General features: G+C 34.4%; 2 protein-coding genes across 3 annotated transcripts in view; one reads left to right on the plus strand and one right to left on the minus strand.

The window, feature by feature from the left end:
- Nucleotides 1-11,189, minus strand: part of LOC148940287 (leishmanolysin-like peptidase) — a 44,891-nt gene extending 33,702 nt beyond the window's left edge. The window contains exons 1-2 of the mRNA XM_089106415.1: nucleotides 11,145-11,189; nucleotides 9,725-10,020 (exon numbers count right to left, since the gene is read on the minus strand). Coding sequence (XP_088962541.1) covers nucleotides 9,725-10,020; nucleotides 11,145-11,189 — 341 coding nt within the window. The remainder of the gene's footprint in view (nucleotides 1-9,724; nucleotides 10,021-11,144) is intronic.
- Nucleotides 1-17,027, plus strand: part of LOC148940283 (uncharacterized) — a 351,557-nt gene that overhangs the window by 173,031 nt on the left and 161,499 nt on the right. The window lies entirely within an intron of this gene.

The following is a 17,027-nucleotide window of genomic DNA, read 5'->3' on the forward strand; positions in this document are numbered from 1 at the left end:
CTCAAATGCCCATTATTTCACCAAACACATCCAGTGAAAATTTTAAGATAGCCATTTTGTTCAACGTAGTTGAAGTGTCCAGAAATTATTACGTTTTTTTAGGACGACAACCCCCTCCTCAAGAACCCTCAGGGCAAGGGTTTTAAGTTATGCCCTGGGGGCATATAAGGTTTATATGGAAAGGATGATCGCATAGACTTCGGAGAGAGAGAGAGAGAGAGAGAGAGGGAGAGAGAGAGAGAGAGAGAGAGAGAGAGAGAGAGAGAGAGAGAGAGAGAGAGAGAGAACGTTAAAGAGTCGAGTTAAAGGTAGAGTTTTTGGCTTACTTTAAGCCAAAAAAAAAGTTTGGCTCCAAGAGATAATTGTAGTTTTGATTAACTCCCTTATTGCCGTCAGTCATATTTTTTCTGGTAGAATAAGGACTTTCCAGAGGCTATATTTAATAAGATGTGTGATTGTCAATGGATTAGTCTTGAAAAAAAAGACACTTCTTCTTGGAACGCCAAGCTTTCTGGAGTCCACTTCGGTCTCCTTTTGGCTTCACGACAATTTTCAATATGATGAAACCAGCATTGCCGTGGAGTTCTTAAAACAAACCGTCACTGTTGTCACGCGAAAATACTTTGCCAATTTGAAAAAAAAGTTCTATGAGAAATCCATAAACTTAAAATGCCACTATAAGCAAAGTAGTTTGTGTTGAAAAATGAAGAATCAAAATTATTTTCCTATTTATTTTTAGTTTTTAATTTTTTGTTTTTAATAAAACCCTTTAAGATCATATAAAAGTCATGTTGAAGGAGCCAAAGATTTCTCTCATATTAGTTTCCTGCACTATTTGGTTTACATTCAAGCTTTGTAAAAAATATTATCGTTTAAACTGTATTAGTGCTGTGCCAAGATGTGCTACTGTACAGTGTATTTATCTAATTATTACTTTCTTTAAGATGTATTAATTTAATTGCACGTCTTATTTCAGATGTTGACAATCCAACTAAAAGGAATAGTATTGTATTTATGGTAGTCAAGTGTGTATTCCTTATTTTAACTTATCCCAGTTCAGCAACTCTTTGTGTATTACCCCCCCACCCTCACTTCCCAAATATCTTCTTCGGTGATAATAAAGTATTATGTTAAAGTGCTTGAGTGTAGTCATCTCAACTTTATAAAATATAAAAAAAAGGATGGATCTGACATTTAAAAAAATAAAAATAAATCATATGAGAAATCTGTTCCAAATCTTTGAATTTAATCTCGATGTAAGATTGACAAACCACTGACTTGTTAGTAGGAAGGGGTTTTTTCATAGGATCTCTATGTAGGGTAGAGGGAGTGAAGATATTTTTAGGGTACTTTGCAAAAGATTGATTTGTAGAGAAAATTTTTATAATTCCTTGTTAATTCAAAGTTGTGGTCACGGTAGCGTAGAAAATAATTATTTTTTAGTGCGTTTCCAAATTATTAAAGTTTATTAAGTGGGAAAAACTTCAGTTTCTAGGAAATACGATAAATTTTTGAAAGAAATTTTCGTAGGGCAATAAAGACAAGTCGAATTTAAGTTTAAAAAGAAAGAAGTTTAAAAAGAAAAAGTTTAAAAAGAAAGAAAGTAAGAACGAGGAAGTAATAATCTATATTTTGATATAGTTACTACTACTATTTAAAGACTTGAATAAAAGATTAGAGAGAATTTAAAAGCGTAGAAAGATAAATTGCCTTTCAAAAGAATTACAACCACTGTTTAAGGACTTAAAGAGAGAAAGTTAGAAATTTGGATTAAAGAAATTTGAATTAACGAAATTAAAGAAGAAATTAGAAAAAAATTGAGACTTGAAAAGTAAAAAAAAAAAGGAAACAGTCTTCCAACGTAGTTACTAACATTTAAGGACTTACAGAAGAAAAATACAAACGACTCAAAAGTTTGAAAAAAATAAATGGAGTGCTAATAAGCTCTCTTTCAGCATAGTTACTACCAGTGTTCAAGGGCTTATAAAACCGGGGTACTAGGTTTATATTACTTCATTATAAAATGTTGTTATCACAGTTGCGTTAACAGCTTCACCTAGCTTCACTTCTTGTCTGTGGTCGCTATGATGCACAAGTACAAAGTGTGGAGTGCAGCTAATATAAATGTTGTTATCATTAAGATTCTATGACTTTTGAGGGGTATTTTCCCCTGTTTTCGAAAATAGGGCAAATTTTCCCAGGCTCGTAACTTTTGATAAGTACGACTAAACTTGATGAAACTTAAATATTTAAAATCAGCATAAAAATACAATTCTTTTGATGTATCTATTGATATTAAAATTCCGTTTTTTAGAATTTTGGTTACTATTGAGAAGAGTCGCTCGTACTATACAGTTCTTTACCACGAACTGTTTGAAACTACCGTTGCTACCTGAAAAAATAAAATCTATTTTAAGATTTCAGATACTATTAACTATAGTTCGTCCTTTAATGTATACCGCTGCAACCTGGAACTCTTACCAGGTTGCTAGCTACCGCTGCAACCCGAATACTGTACAATTTTAATTACTATGTGCCGTAGTTTGGTCTTTACTAGGTTTTTGCTATATCCGAGGAAACTCACATACTCCACATTTATAAAGAACTATATAGAATCTTTATGTAAATTATGACTTCATTCATTAATCTTGCACATGAAAATGCAATTTTTTCTAAATATTTATTTTTAAATATTTTTTTTTTTGTTACAAAAGGCTCTAGATGTGGCAACATATGGCGGAAACCCTGATTTAGATTTCACTCTTTGTTATACCTTAAGAGTTGGTTTTTTACTATGATTTATGTACTTTCGGACACCATTTTAGGTTTTTGGGTTATTTTTTGGTTACTATGGTCCGTGTTCGCCTTTAATAGGTTACAAATATAGCTACAACCACGAAAACGCTTAGACTTCATATAGTACTTAAATCTTACAGTTAATATGGGACAGAACCCGTTCTTTATTGTGAATTTATTGTAAAATATTGGACGTGATCGTATCTTAACAGGATGCTAGCTACTGCTGAAACGAAACGACTGATTTTAAATGAGCTTAATAATATAACTGAATAAATACGTAAAAAAGAACGAAATCAAACATCAAAAATCAAAACAAACATCAGCAAAGGAAACAAACCAACTGATACTAAATGGGCTTAATAACACTACAAACCGGCTGTCCTCTGACAAAACCTATTATCCACAAAAATTCAAAGTTTAGTTAAGAGTGGATCCCGCCTATTTAGACCACGAGGAATCTAATGGTGTAAACAAAATTATTCTCCGATGCTTAGTTTCTTTGATATTACCTAGTATCTACACAGGAGCTCAACATTGTTTTCGTGTCATGAGTAGTATGTACATACTAGAAATTAACATTTACGCCAAAATCTAGTATCTGACAAATTAAACTTTATCAGTCAAAACAATCAGCAGCACCATACAATGAGCATCATCATTGCAAATGAGCATCATCTTTGCAAAAGCAGCAGCTTAAAAAAACAACGTTTTTGCGTTTTTCTCAGAACTTACTCAGATGTAGATACTAGGTTTTGTCGGAGGACAGCCGAACCATGATACCGATGCCCCCATTTATATTGGAAAAAACTGACCTTTTATATAGTTTAACTACAATCAAAAGATATCTTTATTATATGAACATCTAGGTACTATCTGCCGTGGTTTGTTCTTTACTAGGTTTCAGCTATCTTTACAACCAAGATACCGATACAATTAACATACTCTTCATTTATAATTAAAGATACCAATCTGTTATGTGTTATTGTAATGAAACAAGATCGACTTTAATTAATTAGAATTAATTTAGTAGTTTTTTTTTAATTTTACTTAATTCAAAATTTTTATGAAATTCATTTAGTTAAATAAAACTGAAATGAATTGGTTTTATTTTAATAAATAAAATTGGTACTGTGATGGTTTTCGTGAGTGGGTCTCATTATTCCTGATTTTCGAAATGCCAAATAACGCTGCTTAATAAACATACCTACATGCATCATGAGCCTTTGGCCTTGCCTTTACTGATTTAAGGTCAATAAGTAAACTAAGGTAAGTAAATAGGTAAGATTTAAGTAAACAGAATGTCAAACCTGATTGATTCTTTTTATGTGAACAAACAGGAAAAAGCCTATGGCTTTTTCTTAATTGGAATAGCAAGAGACGACCTGGCTACAACCTACGATTAACACATCATTGATCAATCTTTAACATGAAATTATAATCTTATTTTAGTTACTGTGGGCTGGAAGTTTGTTCTTTACAGTAAAAAGATTGAAATTTTTGCTCAGATACCATAAATATTTTTACAGTTTATAACTTAAGTGATTCTGAACTGAAAACTAAAAATACAATAAAAATTGGTTTTTTCAAATTTTACGATTCAGTGGACAAGCTTAAAACTGCTAAGCTTGACCTAAAAGCAAGTAGAAAAAGCGGTTTGAGGGAACGTCACTATTGAGAAATGGTGGGGTTTGGAATCCCATGGATAATACAAGCTTTTCATTACACGTAGTTTTTCAGATGGCAGTCAGGAAGAAGAAAATGAAAAGCAGGGATGAAAAATATAATAAAAAGTTTGAGAGGAAGCAGTTTTTGACACATTTTAGCATATATCGCTTTAAAGTGGCGAATCTAGGTAAGTGACTGGTTGATTTGTCATCTTTCTTACCGTGGTATTAATGGGCAGGATTTAACCCCCCCCCCTCGTCAAAATTCTTCCCCCTATATTCTAAAACTATATACATATTTGCCCCGACCCTTCACCCCTGATTGCGTCATATATGGTTATTAGTAGACAATCGGTAGAAAATTCGTTCTTTATTATAATTTTGATGAGTAAGACTGAACTTGATGAAGCCTCAATATTTAAAATCAGCATAAAATCCAATTCTTTTGATGTATCTATTGATACTAAAATTCCTCTATTTAGCGTTTCGGTTACTATTGAGACGAGTCGCTCTTACTATACAGTTTGTTACCACGAACTGTTTGATTATAATCCTTAATGCGGGAAAAAGCCTAAGACTTTTTCTTCTTAGGAATAGTAGGAGAGGATCAGTTCCTATGGACTAAAGTTCATTCTTTAATGTAAAACTTGCAACCCTGGTCCCGAGGGCTATGGGCGGAGGATTGTCATCCTCAACGGTATAATTTCCAGACCTTTCAACAACGTTGAACAAACTGTAAATATCAGAATGTTGATCAGAACTTTTTGGGGAAATGATGGGCAGAGGGGGATTTTCCCTTTAAATACTTTCGACTATTAAAAAAGGCAATAGCCTTTCAATTTCCAATCGAATTAGCCATTTTTGAAATTTTTACGACAACGCTTTCTGTAAAAAACTTTATATACCCCCAGAGCCTAACTTACAACCTTAGCACTGAGGGCTGTGGGGGAAGGGTTGTCATCCTCAAAGACCTAATTTCAAGAACTTTCAACTACATTCAACAAAATGGCTATATCAAAATTTTGATTGGATGCGTTTGGGGAAGTGGTGGGCGTGAGAGGGGGTTAGTTACCCTCCAATCGCTTCCGACTATTAAAATGGGCACTAGACCTCTCAATTTCCAATTTAATGAGCCCGATTTGAAATTTCTACGACAACACTGTCTATACAAACCTTATATGCCCCCAGGGCATAACTTTGCCCTGGGGGCTCTTAAGCTTTGTCATCCTCAAATACATAATTTCCAAAACTTTCAACTACGTTGAACAAAATGGCTATCTCCAAATTTTGATTGTATATGTTTGGGGAAACGGTGAGCGTGAGAAGGGGTTAGTTGCCCTCCAATCATTTTCAACTATTAAAAAGGGCACTAGCCATTTCCATTTCCAATCGAATGAGCCCTTTTTGAAGTTTCCACGACAACGCTTTCTATAAGAACCTTATATGCCCCCAAGGCATAATTTACAACCCTTGCCCAGAGGACACTGAGGGGGGGGGGGGGTTTGTTGTTGTTGTTGTTATCCTCAAAAACCTAATTTCCAAAACTTTCCACTACGTTGAACAAAATGGCTATCTGAAAATTCTGATTGTATGTGTTTGGGGAAATGATGGGCGTGAGAGGGGGGTTAGTTACCCTTTAATCATTTTCGATTATTAAAAAGGACACTAACCCTTTCAATTTCCAATTGAATGAGCCCCTTTTGAAGTCTCTATGACAACGCTATCTATAAAAACTTTATATGCCCCCAGGGCATAACTTACAACCATTGCCCTGGGGGCTCTAGGGGTATTGTCATCCATAAATACATAATTTCCAGAACTTTCAACTGCGTTGAACAAAATGGTTATCTCAAAATTTTGATTGGATGTGTTTGGGGAAATGATGGGCGTGAGAGGGGGTTAGTTACCCTTCAATCAGTTTCAACTATTAAAAAGGGCACTAGCCCTTTCAATTTCCAATCGAATAGGCCCTTTTTGAAGTTTCTACAAAATCGTTTTCTATAAAAAAAACTTATATACCCCCAAGGACATAACTTAGAACCCTTGCCCTGAGGGCTGTGGGAGGGGGGTTGTCATCCTTAAAGATCTAATTTCCAAAACTTTCAACTCCGTTGAACAAAATGGCTATCTAAAAATTTTGATCGGATGTGTTTGAGGAAAAGGTGGGCGTGAGAGGGGGTTTCCTTCCAATCACTTTCGACTATTAAAAAGGGCACTAGCCCTTTGAATTTCCAATCGAATGAGCCCTTTCTCAAGTTTCTACGACAAAACTTTCAATAAAAACCTTATATGCCCCCAGGGCATAACTTGTAACCCTTGCCCTGAAGACTTTGGGGGGAGCGTCCTACTCAAAGACATAATTTCCAGAATTTCCAACTGCGTTGAACAAAATGGCTATCTCAAAATTTTGACTGGATGGGTTTGGGGAAATGGCGGGCTCAGAAGGGGTGTTAGTTGCCTTCCAATCACTTCCGACTATTAAAAAGGGCACTAGCTATTTCAATTTCCAGTCGGGCAAATGGGCAAATGGGAGGGCGTGCGTGGGAGGGGGATTAGTTGCCCTCCAATCACTTTAAACTGTTAAAAAGGGCCTTTCTATTTTCAATCGAATGAACCGTTTTCGAAGTTTCTACGACAACTCCTTCGATACTAACTGTCCTAGTCTAAGAAAAAAAAAACCATGGTGCCAACATTGTTCTTTGCTTAGGCATGCGCTGCCTATGATAATAATCGTCTTTTAATATAAATCATGTACACTTTAATAGTTTTTTTTATACTTTTTCAATTATTTTTGTTCAATTATTTTACTTTTTTGTTTTTACTTTCATTATACTTTTTTATTGTTTCTATTTTATACTTTATATGGTAAAGCTTTATAGGCCTACATTTTTATCTTTGAAATCGATATACTATTTTATCTTCACGAACATAATATTTGATGCTGCATTTTCGTCTACCTCTTTTAGCTTTTTACCGAGTCAATAATAATGAAGTTATTAACCTTTTGCGCCAAAACTTCTCTCCATGGGCAGCCCAGTTTTAAAAGTAATCCCACTTTCGTTGAATATGGTAATATTCAAGGAAGAAAAATACACATGATTTCAACCCATAATTGGTTCAATAAGTTATATTTGAAATTTATAATGACTTATGTTGACATCCGTTGAAACCTATCAGTTAAATACGTTAATTTTAAAATCGATACAATTTGAAGATGGAAGCCTTCAATATATCCAATCGAAATCAGATAAAAAGGTTGGAGATAAGAATGGTGATTGAAGCCACAACACGAATTGAAAATTTTGGTAAGCACCTTACCAATATTGGAAAAGCCGATTCCCCACTTTGCCAAAAATGTAAAATGGCCGTGGAAGCAACGAGACATCTGATAGAAGTGTCTAGCAAGGAGTAGAGATCGGCTGGAGATTTCTTATGGGTTAAATATTAAGCTGGAAGACATAGTAGAGGAAGGAAGAATTTGAAACCAGGCAAAGTATGTGATAAGGGCGGGGGGGGGGGCAGATCTATCTTTGGTTCCTCCAGCTAATTATTAGTTTCTTGGAGTGCGTGGAGGCAAACGGTCTGTGAGGCCTGGGTCTCAACCCAGAGTCCATGGGTCCGCTCCACCATTCAGTAAAAAAAAAGTCAACCGAATCCTCTTGGTTACAATTTATTACAATTTTACATGGAATTAGTGAATTATTGCATACCGTTGGAGTTATTTCACTCTTTAAATCTCAAATTTTGTTTTGAAGACTATTATATGTTGCTGACTTGCCAGTATATATTTCGCTTTCCAAAAACAAAACTCATAAGACCTAATGATATTGGGCCAGGCAATCATGCGGGACATTTGAAATATCTATCCTGTGACACTAGACTCCCGACGAAACTTCAATCGGCAGAATGCAGAGTTTTCCAGGGTCAAGTCGCATGTAGTAATGTCTTCCTGGTATTTGACATCACATTCGTCAGTATCATTCATTTTTCCTCGTAAAAATTACTTATCGTTGATTGGCAGTTTTTCCTTTTAAAGTATTTTTTTATCTTCTTTGAACGAAATTAGCCATGTTATTCCGTTTGCCTAAAATATATACAAACACCGACAATTTGCATTTCGCAATAATTGTCATCGGACAGAACTATAGGACAGATCCTACTAGACTATATTGATTGTATTACTTGAATTGAAAAGGCGTTATTTTCAATAAAAAAAAGAAGATTTTATTGAAATAAATTCTCTTATATAGAATATTTCCGAATGGGATGGGAGGCCGTCGTAAGGAAAAATGTAAGGGAAATTGAAACTTCCTGGGAGGGTGTGAAAAGGGAGGCTTTGAACAGATTGGGTTAGAGGAGTGTGCGTAGCTGCGTTGGTCTCAGGCGACTTGATACTGCAATGACTTGTTCGCAGTGAGTTGTACCTACTTCATTGGTCTACACTAGGCTACATCTTTTTCTAGCTTGAGAATCGAGGCATTATTTGTTCAATAGTTAGGTGTAGTTATGTAGAGTTAAATAACAGGACATTTACATCTAAAGTCGCTTTTATTTTTTGAGAGATTTAATTCCATATTTATCAAATCCAATCTATTGTACTAAGATAAAGGATCCCAATTTTATCTGAAAGGATTGTCCAACCAGATCATAAACCTGTCTTCAAACAATATAGGACAGATCCTGGACTATTTTGTATCATCTTTCAACATAAAAAAAAACTTATGCTTATCACAATCATTTTCTGATACTTAAGGGAGACTTCCTGAGACAATAGGTGCATAAATATAAATTCAATTTCCATCAGTTTATATTCCTCACACGAAAGTCAATATATTTTTAGTATTCCAAGGATGGAAGTTGCTTTTGTCATAACACCCAGTTTTTTTAGAAACACTCCACCCGTTTACATAAGACAGGATGTAGCCAAACATAGAAATTTTTTCCGAATTTTTAATTCATGAGTTTCAGTTTTATACGAAACAGCGCACTATATCCCTTTTATATCATTTAATAGGGTTCATCTTGGTAAAAAGTAACAAAGATCCCGAGATTAAGATATTTTTTTTATTCTAACAGATTTTAGAACAGAATTAACTGTGGTTCATTACTCATAAAAAAATTAATGAAAATTGTTCATATAGAATTTATGTCAATCAGATTTAGAATGGATTTTGTACACATAAGACCGTGATACCTACGAAGTTACTACAATCAAAGCCCAAGTTTCAAATCTGACAAATAAAAATAACAAAATAGTTCACCTGTCAAGAGACACTTCTTGCTGACAATGCGCAGCATAGGCCACAGTTTGGCCTTTGTGACATCTATTAGTATCTAAGGCAGATACGTAAAAAACAAAATCTGCATCTTTGATCCCACGTCCAGCGGCTGACCCTTCTTCCCGACAGTCAGTCCCTTGTGCATTACATATTCGACAACTCTGAAAAATAATCACTTTAAAAATACTTGTGGACTTAACAAAGAGTGTAAAAGAAACGATTGGCAGGCCAAGAGAGGCATCAAGACACGGGTTACCAACATATTTAAAAGAGTGTAACTAAGTTATCCAAAATAAGTGTCTCAAGGATGATAAGAAAAGTGTACAAAGAATTTCGATCTTTTCTTATTCGTATATATTTATGTACCAACAGCACATTTAATCATTCAGAAACAGTTGTTCCTAACCAAGACTAGAAGCAAATGATCTCTTAGAAAATACTAATAATGCTCCCGTTAGCGTAATCTATGAAACCGTATACTATACCCCATTCATGCAATTTTACAGTAAAATAATATATATTTATTGCCAATAATTTTACAATTGAAAAAATGAGTTAATTTCAAAGTGGAAACCTAAACTCCAATTTCTTCCAATTTATAATAAATTAAAATTTAGATCTTCGAAACAACCCAAATAGAGAAAAAGAAAAAAGAGGATATCTATTATATCAGCCGAAAATGCGCTTCGTGTATTCTTTGCTTATTGTTTTTACCAAAGGACTTGACCCAAGACAAGGCCCTAAGGATCCATTTACCTAAGCTCTATATACAATAGCTTGATTCAGGCGAAATCTTCCAATGGCGATTTACCGACGTGTGGGTAAAGAGTTCAGATAGCTCTATTTTACTTTGAAAAATTTGGTAAGAAACACGCAAAAAAATTAAGAAATATTATTTCACTATTTTAGAAATTTTTCAAGAAAATTGGAAAAAAAAACATTTGACCCAGGGCTGCCATTGAGAATTTAGCAACATCACATGATATTGAATTATAATAGTATGTATGGTTTTTCCGGCTAACGTTCAATATATATATATATATATATATATATATATATATATATATATATATATATATATATATATATATATATATATATATATATATATATATATTTATAAACATTCTATGGGGTACAAAGCCCTGTTCACGAGCTTAACTAAATTTGTACAGATGCGGATATGTGTGGCATAGTCGTGATAATGTTTTTTCTTAGTCTGAAACTGTTCACATACTTTACTAACTTTGCACATTTATTCAGCATGGCTACTTCGAATATAATACAAATAAAGAGAAAACAACACAAGAAAAGGAATTCATCAATACACTAAATATTAACTCCTGTTTTCTTTCTTAGCAGTCAATCCACCCTCTCGAACGTCAACCTTAAAGTCTTTTACCTTTTCATGTTGGGCTTGTAGAGCATCTAACACAACTTTTACCATCTTTATCTTTTGACCTTAGAGCATTATCTAGTCCTTTGGTTGCTTTTTACAAAATCCTGTGGATTGTCTGAATCTGAAACTGTTTCCGGCATAGAGAGTCGTTCTTTCTTTCTATCCACAGCATTTTTAATACAGCCTTAGCTTATTTTTCCTTTTTATGTCTTTCTCTTAATGCACGATGATCTTCTTTCCATTTCATTCTCTTTTCTTCTTTTTTTTTCTATTTTATCCAATTTATTCCCGACAGTTGGAAAATATTTTACAGTTAAAAAGAACGGACAACTGATCTCTGACCAGAACACATGCGACTTTAGATTCAACTTTTCAGAACAAGAGAAACCGCTATCTAAGGAATTTACTTCATGCCATGAAAAAAAGAGGGCAGGGTGGATGACAACTGAGTATGAAATGGAAACGAAAAACTGCGAGCCAAAAAGATAATGTGTTGGCTAGCTGACTCACTGAAAACAAGGACTTTTGGGCTTTTTTTGAAAAAATAGAGACTATTTTAGAGACTACTGTGACTTTAAGGACCAATGTACAATCCTTGATACCTGTGGTATCTAGCAAAAGCACAATTAGAGGCTGCAACAGAGTGGATAAGAAATTAATTCTTGACTTTGGTCAGCGGAGCAAAAGCATGTAATAGAGACGAGTCCACAAGGTCCAGAAAGAGTCATTTGGACAGGGAAAAGGTCTAGGTTAATTCTTAATCTCCAAAGAACTGTAGCCTAGCTGGTAAATAACTCCTCAAGTGGTTTTTTCGCTTTCTAATTTTGATTTTGTGGATTTAAATTCACGCAGTTTTGCTTTAGAGCTAGTGAATTATATAGTGAATCATTATAGAGCTAGTGAAAGTACAGATAGCTTAGAGAGATTAGGATTTCTTTCCAGAACACGATTAAACAGTTGGGTTTGATGAAAACAGAATGGATAACTATTCACTTTTGGGAAGTAAAAACTGAAATTCCACTTTTTTTAAGTTGTTTAAATATTATATTTTATCAGAGTAATGAAGAAAAGTATGCAAAAATGCATGAAATACTTTATATGCAAAATAAAATCTGTATTTAGGAAAATTTTCTTAAGTTATCATACTGCATCAATTTTATTCGACTCCTTGAGTTAACTCTTTTCCAGAAGAAGTAAAAACTTTCAGACTCAGATATATCGGTCTTTTTTCATCAAATAACTGGATCTTACATCTATTATTCTGAAATAAAACTCCTCCTGGATTTTATTTGAAATTTTGTTTTTGTCAGGTATATTTAGTGCAAGTCTAGGGTCATGTCTTAGAAGGTAAACTTCTTAACCACCAAATAACGCCGAATAATTAGAGAACCTAATACTATCTCTTCGGTAACCTAATAAAAATTTCTGTACTTGGTTTACTTTTTTTGCAAATCCCAGGCATCTCGGATACTGAAGACCAATTCCATTTTTTGCTGTTTTTTTTATTAAATAAACGAAAATGTTTTTTCAACTGAAAGTAAGGAGCAACATTAAAACTTAAAACGAACAGAAATTGTTACATATATGAGGGGGGTCACCTCCTCGTCAATGCCTCGCTCTTTACGCTAAAGTTTGAGTTTTGTCCCAATTCCCTAAGAATGACCACTTAATTACGTAGGCCTTATAAGTTGAATAAATAGCTCTTTTGGAAGTACTAAAAAAAACTTTGGCGTAAAGAGCGAGATATTGCTGAGAAGCGATACCTCATATACGTAATGATTTCTGTTCGCTTTAAGTGTTAACGTTGCTTTTTACTTTCAGTTGAAAAAACTTGTTTTTTTTCTATTCAATTTCTGATCGTTTTTTTTTTAAATAATACTGGGAAATCCGGCACCCCCTTCATGGAAAAATTGCCTTCCCCCATGAAAAATTCCTCCATGGAAAGATGCTCTCACGTAACTCCCTCCCCCCGACCTCCCCACCAGAAAAAATTCCCCCTGAAAACGTCTGTATACTTCCCAATAACCAATACTATTTGTAAACAATGAGCAAAGTTCATAACTTAAAGCTCTTTTATCGGGGACTGTGGGGGATTAAGTCAACCTCAAAGACATAGTTCTTAGATTTTTAGACTATTTTGAACAAAATGGCTATCTCTAAATTTTGATCCGGTGACCTTGGGAAAAACATGAGTGTGAGAGTGGGCCAAGTTGCCCTCCAATTTTCTTGGTCACTCAAAAAGGGCACTAGAACTTTTAATTTCCTTTCGAATGAGTCCTTTCCCGATATTATGCCCCTCCCTCTACTGGGAGGGAAAACAAACATTAAAAAATTCCTCAAAAACGATGGATAGTACTTAATCCCCCTTCCCTTGAAAGATTTCCGGTGACCCTTTCTGTTTGTTATTGAGTATTCAAGAAGAGTGTTTTGAAAACTCATGATTAAGGTACCAACGACATTAAAAGTGAATTTTGGTTGCTTGAGTTGATTAAGTAGAAACTTACAAAGCCTTGTATATGTTAAAAGATTAGAAAGAATGGGAAATACCATTTTTAATGGAAAAGGCCTTCATATGCAGCTACACAGCTTTTGGTAGTAGCGGAAGTCAGCATAAAAAAAGAAGAAGCATTTCCGAAAAACCAGCCAAAAATCAGCCAAAAACAAATGGCTCCAAATACCATGATAAGGCAGAGTTTTCTTTTGAAAATATAGCTGTGTCTTTGGGACTCGCTCTTGTTTGAATTTGTACGGACGAAATAATGGCCAAATTTAAAGAATATAGTCATGCTTACTTGTTTTCACGATTTAACGTGACAACACTGCCGGAAATTGTGATACTGGCCTAACCAATTTACAATTTTAGACCAATCAAAGGAAAAATCTTAGAAAACCCCAGTTTTCAGAAATGAAAAGACCTAAGATATATACAGGCGAAATAAAATGATTTCATTGTGATGTCTTTGGCACTTTAAAAGGTCTAAAACTGTTCTTTTCCTTTAGTTTTTATCAAATAATGTCTCCAGAGCGCTACTAAAGCTCTTTACAGCTTTCATTAACGGAGTCTTAGTAGGAAAAATGATAAAATTATTTATTAGTCTTAATAATCCGGATTACATGCTAGAAGAAATTTTCTAAAAAGCAACTGTTGAATAAGGCTTTCTAAAATGCTTTTCTAAACAGCTGATTTGCCTTAAGACATAAGCTTAACTTTGGTAAAAGACGTTTCATTCAGTCATAAAATCTTGGTATTGATAAAGCTTAGCTTAGTTGTCATGGAAATTGTTTGATCGATTGCTTTAATTATTAAATCCGTCCTTATTTGCAATGAAATACAGTTCTGTTTACCTTTAGGTTGGGAAATGGGGCAAAAGTAGAGCTATTGGAAATTGTATAACATTTTTTGTTACAATACAAAGACTGTTTTCTACATTGGACCCACTTTGGATCACAGGTTTTAAGCAGGGGCACCAATTGGGATGGGGATATTCGGCCTTTCCTCCTCTATCATTTTCAAAAATACCCTTTCGAGTGTTTTCGTTGGAAAGTTTTTTTTTTGTATTTTCATTAACGGATTGCACAAACAACAAAATTGCCGCACCCCCTAAATTAAAAAAAAAATACCACGCTCCAGCATTTCAGTGAATTTATTCACTGCTTTAAAGATAGGAACAGAAACAGGTTGGTTTGTCTTTCATATACACAATTCTTGAGTTATTTTAAGTTCCATAATTCTATACAGAGAAACAGGAGGCCTAATTGTGAAAATATGGTATTTCAAAACTTTGTGTGTTTATTGGCAGAAATTTTCACACAGAATTGTCAACCACATTTTGAAAAGTTTATATTATCTTCGGAAAGAACGAAATATGCAAATCAAACAGTTCGTGATAACGAACTGTAAGGAGTGACCCGGCTCAATAGTAACCGATACATAAAAAGAATAGGCTTTTTATACTGACTTCAAATACACAAATTTTATTAAGTTTGGTCTTACCCATCAAAGGTTACGAGCCTGAGAAAATTTTCCTGATTTTCGAAAAAAGAGGGGAACAGCACCTAAAAGTCAAGTGATCTCAATGAAAATCACACCATCAGATTCAGCGTATCAGAGAACCCTACTGTGTAGTTTTTAAGCTCCTATCTGCAAAAATGTGGAATTTTGTATTTTTTTTTTACCAAAATGATCACGGAGGCGTGTTTATTTGTTGTTTTTTTTTCATTGTTTTCCTCAGGGGTCATCGTACCGAACCAGCGGTCCTAGAATATTGGGAGAGGGCTAGTTCGAACGGAAATTAAAATTTCTAGTGCCCTTTTTAGGTGACCAAAAAACTGGAGGGCAACCAGGCCCCCACCCCGCCCCTTTTTTCCCAAAATCGTCCGATTAAAATTTTTAGATAGTCATTTTGTTCATCATAGTTAAAAGGTCCAATTACTATGCCTTTGGGTATAACATGACCTCTCCACAGCCCCAGGGGAAAGGTTTTTTAGTTATAAATTTTGCCCATTGTTTGCGCATAGTATTTGTTATTGGGATGTAGCCATACATTTTGGGTGGGGGGGGGGCAAATTTTCTGCTAGGGGTTTATTCCACGAGAGAATTTTCCATGGGAGGAAAGTTTTCAGGGAGTAAACTTGTCAGGGAAAATTATACACTGGGGGAATTAGGCCAGAATTCTTATACAAAATTCTTTTTATATGTTTTGCTTTCTCTTTTTCGTTTCAACTTTACACGCAGAGTTGTCAAGAGTAATTGTCAGAGGTACATTTTCACCGGGATTGAATTGTCTAGAGGATATTTTTGTGAGGAGGGGAAATATCCCAACGTGGAGGTGGGGCCGGATTTCCTGGCATTGTTTAAAAAACAATCAGAAATTAAATAAAAAAACAAGTTTTTTCAACTGAAGGTAAGGAGCAACAATATAACTTAAAACCAACAGAAATTATTACGTATATGAAGGGAGTTGCCCCCTCCTCAACACCTCACTCTTTACGCTAAAGATTGAATTCTTCCCCAATTCCTTAAGAATGACTCCTGAAACACAAGAGCCCTTTAATTAGAACAATAAGACACTTTTTTAAAAGAACTAAAAAACTTTAGCGTAAAGAGCGAGGTGTTAAGGAGGGCACACCCTTTATATACGTAATAATTTCTGTTCGTTTTAAGTTTTAATGTTTCTCCTTACTTTCAGTTAAAAAAAACTCATTTTTTTTTATTTAATACAATAAGACACCACTGACGTAAGAAGTTAAATTAAAATAAACTTTTGACCATGGAATTATCGGAAAGTCATATTTTAGTAATTTTTCTAGTTTTACTAGGAATTATTACTGGTTATTAAGATTCGACATATTGTCTTGGCCAAACAGAAGGGCAGAATGTAACATTTGTAAAGCTAAAAAGCTGAAAAGATTATCTTTTAAACATCGTTTTCATTGCTTAATTTTAGTACCCCTCTTCCTCAAATAGAAAAAGCACAAAAGAGTCCCATTTTCAAGGCCTACAGGAACTGTTTTCTTGTCTGGTTACAGTAAGCTGCTATTTACAGTGCAATTATGCAGTTATGCATATATCTCTTAAAATTTAGGCACATCAAAACAACAGAGCCATCAAGGTTTTGGGCAAAAATTTCTTCTCCATGTGCAGCTCCGTTTCAAAATGATCACATTTACCGATATAGTCTTAGACACTCCTTCAAAGGAAAACTATAACTTCTTAAGCTATTTGATGCCATATGTTTTCTGCGTATTTTTTGGTACTTTTTCACCCACGTTTTTTTTTTTTTTTTTAATTTAAAGCCAGCTACTCAAGAACTATATAGCTTCATATGGTGGTCCATTACGTTAGAAATTGAATTCCCAATTTTTCTTATTTCTTAAGATATACTG

This window comes from Artemia sp. Qi Xiang Cuo, chromosome 20 (genome assembly GCF_049724085.1).
Source record: "Artemia sp. Qi Xiang Cuo chromosome 20, ASM4972408v1, whole genome shotgun sequence".
NCBI lineage: Eukaryota > Metazoa > Arthropoda > Branchiopoda > Anostraca > Artemiidae > Artemia > Artemia sp. Qi Xiang Cuo.